Here is an 18,120-nt window from a genome sequence, read left to right on the forward strand (position 1 = left end):
AAATGATTGCCATCGGCTATCCCTTATATGCACAGCCAACCCACTACATGGCTGTTCAGACGTCAGAGTTAATCTCTCTGCTTTGACTTGATGTATTTGAGGGGTGTTGATATTATTGCCAGTAATAGATTCAGGGGTACCATACTGCTGATTCTTGTTGTGCCTAACCATACTACCGCCTATTGCGGTATCCGCCAGCTCTATCAGCTCCCCAACAAGTGAGACATCAAGACTGCTGTCTGTGCCTGCAGCACCACCGGGCTCATTTTGTGCTTGTTCTGAATGCGTTGACTTAATTGCTGGATCAGGTAGCCAATTGTGCAGGGCAATATCACTCCGTAGACCTTGGTTGCCCTTGTGAGTGGTGGATTCAACTCTTTCCCCCACAGTGCTTACATCGTTCCTAATTCTTGTTAAGTAGTTATGTATGTATGGTTGGCGAATAGCTCAGGCCTTTTGCTTCAGGCTCAGCTTTGAGCCCTTCTGATGCTCCTGGAGCTTAGTATTTTTATTCCAGGTCAGTTCGTAATCGTACTCCTCACAGCTAACCAAGTCTATGGGAGCTGTGGATTCTATAAGATTCACCGATTCTGAGGGCTCCTTCTCCTGTGTCATCAAGCCCTGTGGGCATGGGAGCTATTATGACACCAGAGATTTTTAGCTGCCTTTTTAGGCATAATAGGTTTACTGCTCAGGCCTGATGCCTTGGGTGTTCTGTTGCCTTAAATGGTTTTCTCTGCCAACTTGGTTTGCCATGTTCTTTGCGTGTAAAAACATTCTATGTGCCAGCTTCCAATTATCACCGAAGATCCTGCGGACCCTCTGCTCTTTCAGGCCCTTGGACTTGGCCTCCTTTGACTGTTTACCAGCTTCATCTGCGGCCTTTGCTCCCTTTGTAACTTTTGTGTCTCAGATATTGGCCTCCTATGTCCCGAAGGGATAAGCATGGACCACGATCTAGTTGGTGTTACTGAAGAGCCTATTGCAGATGCTTGTGAAGGAGGTAGAGAAGGGGTAAATACTTGGGGCCGTGCAACCTCCTATCCTGACGACTGGGCCTGGTCTAATGTTGTTTTAGAGCCTCAGGTACTAGTCGCTAAAAGGATGCTGATACTGGTTGATTTAAGTCTTGTTTGAGTGCTAGTTGCAGTGTGCAGTGTCAAACAACTGCCAAGGCAATGTTCAAAAGCCACAAGCAAGAAGGTACTAAGCGCCACCACACCCCCTGCATGCTTACTTCTCCCTTCTCAGGTCTCCAGGTACTCTACTCTCTTACTTTAGGGAGTCTCTGGCTAAGACTGTGTCCAACGAAAGCTAAAGCAATGTTCAAAAGCTGCAAGCGGGAATGTACTAAGCACCACCACACCCGCTGCCACTTGCCGTCGCTTTTTGCAGCACTTGCTCTTGCTCTCCTCCACCTTGCTTTGTTGCTGCTTCCTTAGGCCAAGGGGGGGCACGAGCATCCTTGCTTCTCCCTTCTCACGTCTCCAAGTACTCTTAATCTCTTACTTACAGGTAATCTGTTGGTATGGCTGTGTTTGTGGCAGTGGCTATATCTGACGAGGAGCCGGCCCCCCTGGTAAGACAATATACGCACCAGGGCCCGCGACAAGACCTGGCTCCACCCTGCCACTGCTGCTGTTCCTGCCTGCAAACAAACACAAATGATGGACGGAATACGGAACCAATCAAACATTCACCCCCAGTCACAGATCTGGGTTTAATCCATCAATTCTTTTGCTCACCATACCACACCAGTTTGGACCCAGCCATATGCAAATCAGTCTTGACCCTGTTCCCCTTGGGAACAGTCCAGCCCGAAATGCCAGGTCCTCTCTGGACTGGAAACAAGCATCCTGGGACCGGTTTCAGGGTATCATCCTTCATCAACTAGGCTAGCTTGAAGCCAGTGGCATAGTGAGTCCGGGACCCACGTCTGAGCATACCCAGCACACTTATGGCGTCAAAAGCAAACAAACACAAATGATGGACGAAATGCAGAACCAATCAAACATTCACCTCCAGTCACAGATCTGGGTTTAATCCATCAATTCTTTTGCTCACCATGCCATCCCAGTTTGGACCCAGCCATATGCAAATCAGCCTTGACCCTGTTCCCCATGGGAACAGTCCAGCCCGAACTGCCAGGCCAGGTCCTCCCGGGACCGGAACCAAGCATCCTGGGGCCGGTTTCAGGGAATCACCCTTCATCAGCCAGGCTAGCTTGAATCCAGTGGCATAGTGAGCCGGGGACCCACGTCTGGGCATACCCAGCGCACTTATGGCGTCAAAAGCAAACAAACACAAATGATGGACGGAATGCAGAACCAATCAAACATTCACCTCCAGTCACAGATCTGGGTTTAATCCATCAATTCTTTTGCTCACCATGCCACTCCAGTTTGGACCCAGCCGTATGCAAATCAGTCTTGACCCTGTTCCCCATGGGAACAGTCCAGCCTGAACAGCTGTTCCTATCTGGACATGCTGGACTTGCTTACTGCCTCCGTTCAGACTTGTGGGCATATAAGTTTGCGGTCCGCCGCCTCCACTACCTCCGCAGCGGTTGTTGGTGGATGTCGGTGGTTCACTCTGATTCACTCTGGGTGCAGGCCGGGGACCCACACACAGACCACCAGAAGACACACCGACACTCCCAGCGCCGGTGGAGGTGAGGACGCTGGGAGTGGGAGGGCCCTCTCTGACCCCCACTGGCTCCTCACAGGACCCCTCAAACTCGCATGCCACCCGAGAGGGCATGGGCTGGAGGGGGGTGATGGGAGTGCAAAGGGGGGTGAAGGGTCGGGTCCAAGTGGCTGTAGTCCGCAATCCGCAAGCGGGACCGGATGGCAACCCCCTGTAGGTCCCTGTGTCGGAAGGGCCCTGGCAGCAGCCCATGAGCGACCTCCGGCCCGTTGCCTGGCTCCCTAGTGTTGCGAGGGCGGCAAGTGCTTTGGGCTGCTCCAGCCCCCGCACCCAACTCCCAGCTCCCGGCTCAGGAACAACCGCGGATTGTACAGTGGTTCGTACAGCGGTCCGTGCAGCTGTCCGTGCAGCACTGCCTTCCCAGTCCCACAGTTCTCACACCAGCATCACCACGTCATTAGCAGAGTTATAATGTACCCTCAGAGAAGAATGTTATAAAAGGCCGTCGGGAGATGAGTGTGTGTTTTAACTTAAAAGTAGAGCTACTGGAATTATGCACCTTTATGGCTGCTGCATTTTCAGCATAATTATGGGTTTGCCACATTTGCCACATACTTCATATGCTGCATAATCTGCACATTTCAAAAAATAATTATGTTTCTAGCTCAAACTAATGAAACATTATTAAAAACGTGGCAAAGCATGTTGTCACGCAGTGGAAAGCACTTTCTAAAGGTTTACTGGTCACCTTTCCATTGTTTATTTCTGTATTTGGGTGTCAAGGTGGTACTACTAAGGTGAAACCTTTGCCTAGAAAGTGTTAACATATTTGAAAATACCACAATACTGAGAGAATACTAATGCCAATGTCACACTTATTGTTATAGTTAATAAAAAACATGACAATATATATCTATACAATAAAAAGTATATACATGCAATAAAATCAACAATCATGTGTAAATTGTGTTAAAACTACTGATAGGAAAATAAGTACATTGGCTAAAAACAATATTAATTTTGTACGAGGTCATGCACGTTAATAAAGTGCCTTCTGCGTACGGTTCCACCCACACCTTGCACATGACCAGAGATCAAGATACCACCTCTCACAACTGATTTTGTGCAAAGGTTAACACAAAACAAACTGTGCCGCATTATTCTACCTAATTTGCTTTTTTTAATGCAAAATGTATTCAACCCTGCCACATAAGTTGGTCAAGTGGCCTGCTTATAAGGCATGAGCAGCAACATATTGTGTAGAAGTTATTTTGACAATGGACCAGTATGTTCGGTGCAGCATATGAAAGCACAGGTGCACTCACGTCTTTACTTTTTGAACAGAAAGGTTGTAAATCCAACAGGTTTTCAAGGCAGCTAAATAAATCAAATGCACTTGAAGAGGGGGGTGGTTAGTGAATAACCTTAGTCTACCATTAAGCCAAAAAGAGCATATTTTAAAAAAAAGCCATAAACCAGCACATAAAATACCATCATGTCAGTACTGTCAGGGTCCCACTCACCTGAAAACCAGGTTCCGAAGGAATGGAGATAGTCCCTACTCTTACTTCTGGCCTAGCCCTCCACACACATTAGTAAACAAGTGTGGGCGATTAGCTTTAAGGGGAAAGAGGGAAAAGAAATAAGGAGAAGGGATTAGTCATGGAGTCAGAGCGGCTCTCAGTGTGGTACACAATACAATTCCCTCTAATAGTGACCAAAAAACTGTATGAACGTCCTCTGGCAACATGTTCCTTAAATAAAGCAAGCACAAATTAAATCAGAATGAAAAAGCATGCATTTTGTATTGATTTTAAGTAATCACACAATACACATATTCTCATTGTCATAGCTATGAAATGAAAAAAAATGGTCATGATGGCTCTTATGAAAAGCTGTCTGGAGGGAATAAGGTTTGTAAGCTGGAAGGAAGAGCGGAAGGGAGATATGCGAGTGTGATAGTCAGCGGTGAGGACACAAAGTGCACAGAGAAAGGAAAAGGAGATGGGAGGGATATAAACGGGTTAGGCAGATCGGCAAATGAGGAGTGCACAGAATAAGAATGCTGTCAAGCATTCTCTCTCCCTCCTTCTGAGGCTCCAGTGACTGCGAGCTGCGGGAAGACGGAGGAGGAAGGCTCCTGCAGCACAGCTTCTGCCTCTTGCTTTTCACTGCCCACTCTGAATATTTTGGAGAGGCAGGGGAAAGTGAAAGGCAGAGGATATGTATTCCAACATTAAAATGTTGATAGCAGCTGACCTACACAAGTTTATATAAGCTGTTCCTTCTCCATTTTCATCAATGGAGCTCTCAACATTCCAGTGTTCTAATGGTACATTGAAGCAAGACCTATCGGCTTTGCCACAGCTTTCTGCATTTTTTGAAAAAAATAAGCTAAATTAACATGTATTACAGGATCAGTAACAATAGAGGGCCATAGTTATACTCTGTTTGGGCCGGATTTGTGTCGTTTTTTTTAACGCAAATTCGACGCAAAACAAACTCCATATTTATACTTTGGCGTTAGACGCATCTAGCGCCAAAGTTCATGGAGTTTGCGTCATTTTTTAGTGTGGACACCTTCCTTGCGTTAATGATATGCAAGGTAGGCGTTCCCGTCTAAAAAAATGACTCCGAGGCATGTGCGCCGTATTTATACTCGCGGGCAAAAATGACGCCCGGGAGTGGGCGGGTCAAAAAAAATGACGTCCAGCCGCTTTTGCGTCATTTTTTAGCGCCTGGTCAGGGAAGGCGTTAAGGGACCTGTGGGCTCGGAAGGAGCCCAGAGGTGCCCTCCCATGCCCCCAGGGACACCCCCTGCCACCCTTGCCCACCCCAGGAGGACGCCCAAGGATGGAGGGACCCATCCCTGGGACGTTAAGGTAAGTCCTGGTAATTATTTTTTATTTTTTTATTTTGTGGCATAGGGGGGCCTGATTTGTGCCCCCCTACATGCCAATATGCCCAATGACCATGCCCAGGGGACATAAGTCCCCTGGGCATGGCCATTGGGCAAGGGGGCATGACTCCTGTCTTTGCTAAGACAGGAGTCATTTCAATGGGGGTTGGGAGTCAAAACAAATGGCGCAAATCGGGTTGAGGCGAAAATTTTGCCTCAGCCTGACTTGCCCCATTTTTTGACGCCCAAGCTCCATTTTCCCCTACGCCGGCGCTGCCTGGTGTAAGTCATTTTTTTTTACGCACACCAGGCAGCTCCGCCGGCTAACGCCGGCTAACGTCATTGAATAAATACGGCGCCCGCATGGCGCTTCAGAATGGCGTTAGCCGGCGTTAAATTTTTTGACGCACAACTGCGTTGGCGCAGTTGTGCGTCGAAAAGTATAAATATGGCCCAGAGTATTTTCACAGAAAAAAGTAAAAAAACATACTTGCTCTTCACCATCAAAATTGCTCAGTGAGTTGGCCAAGTACCACTAAATAATACACTCATTTGAAATTTGCAATTCAGACTTCCATTGTACCAAAATCAGTGAATTAAGAATCATAAGTTAGTTAGTACTAATATTAAGTCATCACAGCACTTCAACCAGATACAATTGCAGGATAGTTATTATTATTAATAATATTATTATTATTATTATTTGTATTATTAACAACAACTAAATCAACAGGAGCACCCCTTACAGGACAGTGGCTTCAACTACGTGGGGTTAAAAATGTTTAATGTGAAAAAGCAACATGAATATATTTGTTTACTTGGACATATATTGTAGTGTGTTCAATACTCCAAGTGTACTAAAAAAAAGTCCACATTGATTGGATTACGAAATCTTCCAAAGCCTTTGCAGAAGCCAGACGTGAAATATAAAACAAATTATTATTAGTAGCATTATTAGTACTATTATTATTATTGTTATTGTTATTACTATATTGTTATTATTATTATTATGTCAAGAACAGAAAGAACTGGCCACAGAATAACGCTAGTTGAGTGATCACGTGACAATCCGTGATAGAAGTTGAATTTATATTTTTTACCACACAGACCTACATCATCCCCATTGTTACAAGAACCAACAATAAGCACATGCTACTTTACTTTTCCTGTAACATTCTGCAATGTTAATGAGCTACAACCCCATCAAATACATAACATTAGATGTAATGGATAGAGAATGGAATATATTTGACTTTTACACAGCACATGCCATATACACAAATGTGTATTTCGCCCTGAAAACCCTTCTTCACCCACTTTTATGCATGTATATTTGGGAGCAAAATTTGGTATTATTCATATTTTTTCAAAATGTATTTCAAGTAGCACCCAAAGATGTTATGTTCACAAATGTCTGAATTCACCTGAGAGGTTTGAACCTGCTTCTGCAGGTGGTATTTACACAAATGGTTGTCACTCTTTTGAAGTCCTTGCCTCAGCGTGGAATGCTAACAGCCTATACTTTAAACAGAGAAATGCCTAGGATTTTTATGCTCTTTGCCCTCAGGCGGGAAACGGGTTGTGCAAAGGATGCCGGCAACTCATAGACACTACTAAATTAGGCAAGAAAGACTTATCTTAATTATAATCAAGAAAATGACTATAATCATCTATCCTGCTTGTCAGCTGTTATTCTTTTTAAAGAAAACGTATATTTTTTAATTTGTAGGTATGTACACAAAATAGGTTTTCTTTACAAAGATCGCCTGCAAAATATTACCGATACCCTTATTTCTGTCATACTTCATGTAAACATTTAGTTACACGCAGAATGTTTATTTTTTTTTACAACACACAGTCTACCACTGTTGTTTCTTCCTGGAAATATTTTAGCATAGCTAGGTTGACCCCTATCTTCCTCTAGTGGTGACTGATCTCAGGTTCTAAATGGTGCTTTCTGGAAGGGTGATCCACCAGACACAGAAACACTTGTTTGATTCTTTATGACACAACGTTTTTGGTGTACATGCTGGTTAATAAACATAAATAAAACATAGTGATTATATGGTGGTATTTTCCGCCTGCTATGTTCTCTAATTGTATTCTAGAGAAATATTTGTGTTTGTTAGGGGATGTTTTACCCGAATCTACAAATGGAGAACCTGCATCTCAAAAACTCAGTTGACTCCATTTTTATTACTGAACTGCAATGACGGGTATTTCTACAATAGCAGCATCTGACTTTCTATTTATAGTGCCGAGCTGACAGGTCATGTGATTTGTTCCTGCTTCATGTGAATGAATGTTTTTTGAGATATGAAATATCCGTCATGAATTTAATTGTACCCAGGGTGTCAAGGACAATGTCCCAAGCTAGTATCTGAAGGGGGCAGAAGCAAGAGGGTCAATGGTTTGAGGAGTTAGACCCAAAGGCCACTTTGTGTTCATTGAACACAAAAGGTCTGGCCATAGCTTTGTCAGTCCTTAAGGCTGCAGCAATGAATAACTGTTAGGGACACCAATCATTTTTAAATGCTCATAAATGTTTTTGAAATTGAATCAAAGCAATAAAAACTTAAAACAATATTTTTTATTTGCTCTATATTAAGGGATTGTCAAGATAAAAATATTGACTATATGAGTAAATAAATATTGTAAGTAAAGTGTAATTTCTATCAAATAGGCTTAATGAAATAGGGTCTGTAGTTGGCAGTGGTTTGAACCCTGTCCAAGTAGAGACTCTCACTCTAGTCAGGACAAGAGAGTCACATACTTAAGATAACCCCTGCTCGCCCCCTTGGTAGCTTGGCTCAAGAAGTCAGGCTTATCCCAGAGGCAATTTGGAAATTATTTGCACACACCCATACAGTAACACAGTGAAACATTACAAAAGGACTCCACACCATTTTAGACAAAATAGCCAATATTTATTTTAGTAAAACAAGACCAAAACAACAAAAATCTACTATACACAAGTCAAGAAATCACTTTTTAAAAGTTTAAGCATGTCTTAATCCGTAGGAATCAATGGATGTATCTCTTTAGCGCAAAGTACCTGGAATGCGTCAAAAACGAAGACAATGCAGGCCACATGGGAGGTGAGGAGCCGGGAAAGCAAAGTGATCATTGGTTTCCTACTGTGCAGGGGAAGTGATGCATAGATTCTTTCCTTGCATGTGAGATGATGCATTGTTTCCTTACTGTCAGGGGAGGTCATGTGTCAATTCTTTCCTCGCAGGAAAGCTGATGCATCAATTTACAGACACACGGCCTGGGTGACTTACTGCGTTGCAGGGTCGATGAAAAATTGGCGCCCAGGGACGACGCATGGAAAATTCAAATGCGCTGTGTTGATCAGACTGCGGCGAAACAGGTGCTGCGTCAATTTTGCAGCTGTAGGATAAGTGCTGCATCAAATTTTCCGCTGTGAGGCAGGTGCTGCGTTGAGGCGTGGATTTTCTCTTTCAGATCACCAGCTTGCACTTCCAAGGACCCAGGGACTGGGGTTGGCACCACTTGGAAAGTCAGGACTCTCAGCAGAAGAGCCCAGGCACTCACAGATGAAGTTGTTGATGTCCCTGAGACTCCTTAACAGGAGGCAAGCTCAGTCCAAGGCCTTGGAGAACCTTTGGAAGCAGGATGTAGAAAGACAAGTCCAGTCCTTTCACTCCCAGGACAGAAGCAGCACAACAGAAATTCCTCCAACAGCATCCAGCTCTTCCTCCTGGCAGAATTTCCTCAGTCCAGAAGAAATCTAACTATGTGGTGCCATAGGTCCAGTACTTATACCCATTTCTGTCTTTGAAGTCTGCAAACTTCAATGAAAAGTATTTGAAGTGCACAAGACCATGCCTTTTCCTGCCCTGGCCCCAGACACACTCCAGGGGTTAGGGACTGCTTTGTGTAAGGACAGGATTTAGCTCTATTCAGGTTCATGTGTCAGCTCCTCCTACCAGTCTAGCTCAGCAAGACCCATCAGCCTGGTGATGGGCCATCAGGATAGGGAGGTCACACCTCAGCTCCCTTTTTTGTTTTTGTAACTGTCTAGAGTGAATGCGCAAACAGAGCATCTGTCATTCTGACCCAGACGTGTATTCCACAGACAGACAGAGGCACAGAATGGTTAATGAAGAAAATACCCACTTTCTAAAAGTGGTATTTTCAAACCTAAAATTCAAAACCAACTTCACCAAAATATGTATTTTTAAATTGTGAATTTAGAGATCCCAAACTACATCTCTCCATCTGCTTCCACTGTTACCCTATGGGAGAGACAGGTCTTGCAACAATGAAAACCGAGTTTAGCAGTATTTCACTATCAGAACATGTCAAACACACCAGTACATGGCCTACCTTTTAAATACACTGTAGCCTGTCCAGACGGCCACCTTGGACCTACTTTAGGGGTGACTTATGTGTAGTAAAAGGGAAGGTGTGGCCTGGCAAGTGCACCCACTTGCTAGGTCAAAATGCCATTTTGAAACTGCACACACAGACAGTGGAATGGGAGGCCTGAGACATTTGCGGACCTATTCATGTGGGTGGCACCATTGGTGCGGCAGGCCTACTAGTAGCACTTAATCTACAGGTGCTCCGCAAACCTGGTGCACTAAACTAGGGACTTACTAGTAAATCATGTATGCCAATCATAGAGAAACCAATCACCAATACAATTTACTCAGCAAGCATATGCACTCTAGCAATGGTTAGCAGTGGTAAAGTGCCCAGAGTCCTAAAGCCAACAAAACAGGTCAGATAAACTAGGAGGAAGAAGGCAAAAATGTTCGGGGTTAAGCCTAGAAAAAGGGCCAGGTCCAAAAATTAACTTACTTTCATGTAAACAATAAATAATGCTCAAAGAGCTCTTATACTCAGCTGAGTCAGTCGAACTGGGCTTCAATCAAACAATCATGTTTTATAGAGTGCAACTACTCACCCGTAAGGGTCTTAAGGCACTGAGGGGGTTGGTCTTCTGTGCTTCAGTCGAAGAGCCAGATTTTAAGGTCCTTCCTAGATTGAGGCAACAATGGCGACTGCCTGATGTGAAGAGGCAAGGTGTTTCGCGAGGTGGGTGAAGGATCTTCCTCCAGCTGAGGTCTTCTGTGTGTGGGGTATGGTGGGAAATGCCTGTTGAGCGGAGCAGAGAGGTCTGGTGGGGGAGTAGAAGGTGATGCAGTGGTTGAGGTATGTGAGTCCTAGGTTGTGGAGAGCCTTGTTTGCATAGACAGGGAGTTTGAAGTTGATTCTTTTCTCAACGGAAAGCCAGTGGAGGTCTCCTAGGTATCTGGTGATGTGTTTGCAGCGGGGGACATCCAGAATGAGTCTGTTGGAGGTGTTTTGAATATGCTGTAGTTTCTTCAGGTTCTGGGTGGTGCCAGCATAGAGAGCGTTACAATAGTCGAGTCTGCTATTGACCAGGGTGTGGGTTACCATTTTTCAGCAGTCATTTGGGATCCGTTTGAAGATCTTCCTGAGAAGTCAGAGTATGTGAAAACAGGAGGATGCATCTGAGTTGACTTAGCAGGTCATGGTGAGCGATAAATCTAGGATGAAGCCGAAGTTGCATGCTTGGTTTGTTGGGGTGGGGGTGCTGAGGGTTGCAGGCCACTAGGAATCGTCCCAGGATGATGCAGAGGGTCCCAGGATGAGGATCTCGGTCTTGTCAGAGTTGAGTTTGAGGCAGCTCACCTTTATCCAGGCGGTGACAGCTTCTATCCCGTTGTGTAAATTACTTTTGGCAGTTGTGGGGTTTTCGATCAGTGAGATGATCAACTGGGTGTCATTGGCATAGGAGACGATGTTCAGTCCGTGGTTCCTGACGATGGATGCGAGCGGGGCCATGTAAATATTGAAGAGTGTGGGGCTCAGGGAGGAGCCCTGTGGAACTTCGCAGCTGATCTCCATAGGTTCTGACAGGTAAAGTGGGAGTCTGACTCTCTGGACCTCATTACGACCCTGGCGGCCAGCAGTAAGCTGGCGGTAACACCGCCAACAGGCTGCCAGTGTTCCGCCAGCTATTATGACCGTGGTGCAATAGACACGGCCCTACCGTCGGCCCCTCCACTATACCGCGAGGCTTTCGCCTGGCGGTCATAATCCCCAGGGCAGCGGTGACCGCCAGCTTGGCCACAGTGGTAAACACCGCACTGGAAAGGCTGGAATTAAGGGGCACTTGGGGTGCCCCTTGGGGCCCCTGCACTGCCTATGCACTTAGCATGGGCAGTGCAGGGGACCCCAGGCACAACCCCATCGCGCATTTCACTGCCTGAATTTCGGGCAGTGAAATGTGCGACGGGTGCTACTGCACCTGCTGCACATCAGCATTGCCACCGGCTCTATTACGAGCCGGCAGCAATGTTGATCTGACTTTTCCTCTGGGCCAGCGGACAGTAACACTGTTACCGTCCGCTGGCCCAGCGGAAAAGTCCAAATAGGGAGCCAGAAATACCGCCAGCACTGGCGGTATACTGGCCCCTCAGCTTCGGCGGTCTTCTATGAAGACCACCGAAGTTGTAATGAGGGCCTCTGTGTTTTGCCAGTCAAGAAGGATTGTATCCATTGGGGGTTTTTCCACAGATGCCAGATGCGTGAAGTCTGGAGTAGAGGGTGTGATGCGAGACCGTGTCAAAGGCGGCCGATAGGTTCAGTTGGATGAGGGTTATTGTTTGGGCACAGTCGAGGAGCGAGCAGATATCATCTGTGGCAGTGAGGAGGGCGGTCTCCGTGCTGTGGTTGCTCCTGAAACCTGAATGGGAGATATCCAGGATGTTGTTGTCCTTGATGTTTTTGCTGAGCTGTGCGTTGATGGCCTTTTCAATGACCTTGGCTGGAAAAGGCAGCAGAGAGATGGGCCGCTAGTTCTTGAGACCCAGGGGGTCAGCCGTGGGTTTCTTCAGGAGCGGGCGGATCACGGAGTGCTTCCAGTCTGCTGGGAAGGTAGCCATCTCCATGGAACAGTTGAGAGTGTGGCAGAGCTTGGGTATGATGGAGGTGTTGGTTTTGTTGAAAATGTGGTGATGACAGGGGTCGGTAGGGGCTCCGAAGTGGATGCGGCTCATGATGGAGCAGGTCTCGTCCGTGGTGAGGGTGGTCCAGCAGTTCAGGATCTGTGAAGGTTCAGAGGGTCCGAGCTGGAGGGTTGTAGTTGGAATTAGAGAGTTTTGGGGTCCAAAGCTACAATAGATGTCTTTGATTTTTCGGTGAAAGGTGTCTAGTCTGTTTCTGAGATCCTGAGATGGAGGGATGTTTGCTGCTTCCGATTGTGATTTGGCAAACTATTTGACCATGGAGAAAAGCTCTTTGGTGTTGTGTGCGGTGGCACTGATACAGTCCTGCAGGGACTTAGACACAAGTTGCCAAAGTACATCATTGTGCCACAATGAGGTTGATCATACATTCATGCTGAGAACTACCAAATAAGCCCTAGGCTAGCCCAGTTTGCTTTTAATGGCCATTATCATTTAGGTGTTTATGGCCTTTCAGAGATGCTTCTGTTTGTGCCTCATTGCAGCTTGGTAATGTTGCAGAAAAGGTAAATGTTGCTGATAGGTACTACATGGGTGTGGTGTGCAATGCTCTCTATTTGGTAAAATAGCATAGCGGGTTAACTGATTGCCCAAATCCTTGTGACACCTGAAGTTCACTGGTTCAAATCGTTGTAAAGTTGACTCAGCCTTTCTTCCTTCAGAGATTAAAAAATCAAGTACCCTTACATGTAGTACTAATACTACTGTTTATTTGCATGCCAAGTAACTGATAAATTGCAATAGTATTTTATTTATAAAAACAAGTTGGTATTATTAAAGTTGAACTCCTCCGGAAACCTTATAATAGGCTTAAACTATCCGTTTAACTCACTCTTTTTGCGGACTTGTAAGCAGAGTAATACATTTGATAACTAGTGTTTTTTTCTGGATATATGCATGCAACCTTTAACATGCTGGTGAACACAATGCATATAAAATATTTAAGTTAACTTTGCTTTTCTGTTTTAGCATACCAACAAATGGAAAGAGTACCTCTTCTGAAAATGCATTATTATGCAAAGAAATACGAGACAGATTCTTGTCTACTGCTTTAAGAAAAAGGTAAATGTAATTATACTCTTCAGTGTTGGACTGCATAACAAATGCTAATCAATAATCTATTTTTAATTTACTGCTAGGTTCTTAACTATTCTCATGTAACTGTTCTCCCAAGACACTCACTTGAGCAATCAGGCTGTTTTATCTGGTCTAGTTCGTAATAATAGTTGTGGGGATAAAACCACGAAACTGTTGAAACTACATATCTACTGATTTGCAGTTATGAATATTATACACACATACTAAAAAGGGAGGTACCCAGTGCCAGGGTGCTGGGAAGGCAGAGGTATAACTCTTTTTTTTTTTTTTTTTTTAAAGAGGTGTGACAAAGATTTAAAACATTATGGCCCATATTTATGGAAGGTTTGCGTCACCATAGCAACATTTATTTTGGCGCTAAAGAGGCGCTAACCTATCTTCATATTTATACTTTGACACTAGAACCGTATAGTTTTGGAGTTAGCGCCATTGGCACTAGCCGCCCCAGCGCCATATTTACACCCCAATGGAGAAGTGACGTGCAACTGGGAGGGAGGCCTAAATAATAGCACTAGCCTGATTAGCGCCATTATTTAACGCCTGGTCAGACCAGGCGTTAAAGTGCAGGTATGCCCTTTTCCATGGGGAAACACCATGGAATGGGCACAAAGATGCCCATCCCAAGTTCCAGCAACACCACCACCCACACTACAGGGACACTACAGGAAGAGGAAGCCCGCCCCAGGTAAGTTGCAGGTAAGTGTTTGTGTATGTGTGTGGTGTGCCATTGGGGGCTCTTTAGATGGACCCTGTGCCTGGCACCTGGTATGTACCGCTTGCCCAGGGGACACTGGTCCCCTGTGGTGGGCACTGGGCTAGGGGTAATGACTCCTGTCTATACTAAGACAGGAGTCATTTTTTGGCTGCTTGTGCATCAATAAATGACGCTAGGTTGACTAGCGGCATATATTTTGCCACTAACCAGCCTAAAGTCATTTCTGACCCACTAGTGCCATTTCCCCATACTCCATCCCTCACTGGCTACCGTCTTTTTTGAGAGACGCTAGCCATTCTTTAGCGCCATCATGCATCATTTTGTAAATATGGCCCACGGATGGTGTTAAAAAAATTACGCACATCTGCGTTAGCGTAGTTGTGTGTCATGTTTCATAAATATGGGCATATATGTTGCCACGTGCGCCACAGACCAAAAAATGTACTTTCATTAAATGTGTGAACACTGATTATTCTTTTCATACAAAACTTGATTGGGAAAAACCCTTGAGTGCAAACACAATGGGTCTACACCACTAAGTCAGACTCCTGGGCTGTTGCATGTGAGAATATATTTAGAAAAAAACATTTCTGACATAAATGTCATGTGCTGAATATCCTTTGCGAAAATATTGCCCTAATGGGAATACATTTTCTATTATTAACTCCCAAAGGGCGATATTTTTGTAAACATTATTTGGGACATAACATTTCTGTCAGAGGAGATTTTTACACAATATTTGCCCTTTGCTATTAGTCTTTTCCTGTTTACGTTAAATTGACATCACACATTTTTAATTTACGTGCCATTAAGCGAGTTTTCATATTTTATTTACCTAATTTCATTAGTGCAATTATACTTTAAGAGGTTCTCCCAAAGAAAAAAAATGACATTACACACTCGCCTGTGCAGCGAGTGCTATATTATAACTGGAAACAACCGTATGCCTTTTGCTAATAGCCCCTTTTTCGTTACAGTGACTTTGCTTATGTTGAAAGCTATTTAATTTGAATAACTGTGCTTCATTAGAGAGGGGAGGGATTCAACTTCATATATGCTCACTGCTGGAGTGCCCAGAAGACCACTTCCCATTAGGTTGTCTAGAGTTCAGTTTTGTATTAGATGGCCAAAACAAATGACTAAGGTCCAGATGTATCATGATTTCCAATAGCGATTACCAAATTACGATTTTTTGTGAATCGCAATTAAGAAATCGCTATTGGAATGTATGCGATTCACAAGGGCTCGCAAATGGACCTACCTCATTGATATTCATGAGGTAGGTCGCAAGTTCGACTTATTATGAATGGCTGCAATCACAGGGATGGTGGCCTGTTGGACTCAGCAGACCACCAGTCTTTGATTGCTTTTAAATAAAACAATCTTTTTTTACCAATGCAGCCCATTTTCCTTGAAGGAAAACGGGATGCGTTTAAAAGAGAAAAATGAAAGGTTTTCTTTTCATTTTTAAGAGTAGGCAGTGGTCAATGGAACCACAGCACGCTCTTAAAAAATAATTTCACATGCATTCACAAAGGGGAAGCGGTCCTTCGGGACCCCTTCCCCTTTGTGAATGGTCTAGCACCAATTTGAAACTGGTGCGAACTGCAATTGTTTTGCGACTGCATTCACGATCACAAAACAATCATACATACATCTGTGATTCGGTATTAGGAAGGGATGCCCTTGACACGCCCCTTTCTAATGCCGAAATGGTATGTAGTCACAAATCCAATTTGCGATTCGGTAACAAATTGCAAACTGGACTTGCTTCATACCAAAATGCATTTTTGCGATTGTTGCGATCGCAGAAATGTTTGATGCATCTGGCCCTAAGAGCCTGAAATAGAGTTTGTTGGATGGCAACTCCCTCACAAACGTGACCGACATCCCATGTGCATAATTATAAGAGTACTATATCCTAATACACTTGTAATTAGGCGGATAGGATACTGTCTGTCACGTTTCTGACCGAGTAACCCTTCCGCCAAACTCCAAATCAGGCTCTTAGTGCTGAACAAGCCCAAAAAATTTCAATAATTAACAGGCCAAAATTATAACTGTCAATTACCCAAAGAGCACCCAGGATTCAAGCAAATCTGGGAACACTGATGCCAGGCCAACCAGTAACTCAAGTGCTGAGCAACACTTCACTATTTTTATAGAACTAACAAAATTTGGGTGCCTCATGTTTGTATGATGTCTTGTCCTTAAGTAATGAGCTTTTCCATGGTACTTGCAGTACCTCAGAATCTATGCCAATGAGTGGAATTACATAGTACTCGTTGTGTTGGGAGTTCCTTCCAGAGAGGTCCCAGTCGATTAGTGGTTGTTACTGGTGCAACCAGTTTATCTAATCTAGACACTTGCGTCAGGTGATGGCAATGCTTAGTTTGTAAAAGAATGAGTGGCGGTACCCAAACCTCCTTTGAGAAGCCCACAGCCAGCAGTATTAAATAGCTGCACACCAAATAACTAGGTTGTGTAGTCTTTAGTCCACCTTATAACTCTTTAATCCACTACCAGACATTCCCTGCCCCTTTAACTCTCTCTTGCTATTTCCTAAAGTCTCCCTTTGTGACGGTTTTTCCATCCTTTTCTTCCTCATTCTTTCCCCTTTGTGTGTTTTTTCCTCTCTTGCTCTCCGTAAATGACTGAGGAGAAAAATTAAGTGCCGTTAACTGCCAGCTCAAATTAAGCTCTGAGTACTGGACACACAGGTTCTGATTCACAAAGTTAGCTTACACGTTTGTGTAAGTTTGCGTTTTTCAGTAGTCACAAATCTGAATTTTGATAGTAAGTTTACAAGTTTGGAGACGAGTTCGGAGCCTGTGCTATCTTTCCATGTGCAGAGTTACCTGCCCGTTTGCAAAGTATCTGCACTAGTAAACTTACTATTAAAATGCAATTTTGTGAATACTGAAAAAGCATAAATGTAAACAAACATGTAAGTTTACCTCTGTGAAACAGGCCTACAATAAACATTCTTTGTTTCACTTGCTCTTTGACTTCCTTTGTATACCGAAATCTTGTTCAAGGATACAGGCTGACCTGTTCAAACCTCCTCAAGCGATATGTTGAACACAAAGGCTTCATCTCTGCTTCATTGTTTTATTTATTTATGATTTTATTGACAGAAACAAGTGGGCCGCAGAATTACAGAATATTGATTACCAATGTTGATTACACATTGATACATAAACATGTACATAACATTCTCCTCCATAAGATAATGCATGCCTAAACACAAAGATAAAAAAGAGTGTAATATAAATGATTCCACTACATATCATAGTCTATCACGCCTTTCAGTGAGGAGGATACACTTCTTATTGGGGAAACCAAGAATACCTGGCCCATGACGAGGCACATTACAAAATGGCAAATTCACAGGTAAAAAACGAATGAATGCAGTGGCGCATACATAAACAAGGATGCAATGAAGCAAGAAAAGAAAAAGAAGGTTAAAAGAAGAGAATAAGAATGATAGAAATATTGTTATGCATTTCTGTAGACTATCCTTGGTAAATCTTCAAATGAGTTAGAACTACATGGGTGCGTTGGAGGGGCTAAGATTAATTATTTATGGACCAGCTGTTAGTCAAATCTGGATACCCTTACATGGTGAACAATCCATTCTGACGCAGTCAGAAGGGTAGGACTAATACCTAATAACGACGCACACACAACGTCAGTTCCAGGTTCTGACTAGCGATCCTAAGGAGCTCTCTCCTAAA

The 18,120-nt window shown here is 44.1% G+C and overlaps 1 protein-coding gene across 1 annotated transcript in view; it reads left to right on the forward strand.

Annotated features, from left to right (window-relative positions):
* The window catches only part of ST8SIA6 (ST8 alpha-N-acetyl-neuraminide alpha-2,8-sialyltransferase 6), a 299,018-nt gene that overhangs the window by 150,533 nt on the left and 130,365 nt on the right, over positions 1-18,120 (forward strand). The window contains exon 3 of the mRNA XM_069211545.1: positions 13,540-13,632. Coding sequence (XP_069067646.1) covers positions 13,540-13,632 — 93 coding nt within the window. The remainder of the gene's footprint in view (positions 1-13,539; positions 13,633-18,120) is intronic.

The sequence above is a fragment of the Pleurodeles waltl genome, chromosome 10, assembly GCF_031143425.1.
Source record: "Pleurodeles waltl isolate 20211129_DDA chromosome 10, aPleWal1.hap1.20221129, whole genome shotgun sequence".
NCBI classification, from domain to species: domain Eukaryota; kingdom Metazoa; phylum Chordata; class Amphibia; order Caudata; family Salamandridae; genus Pleurodeles; species Pleurodeles waltl.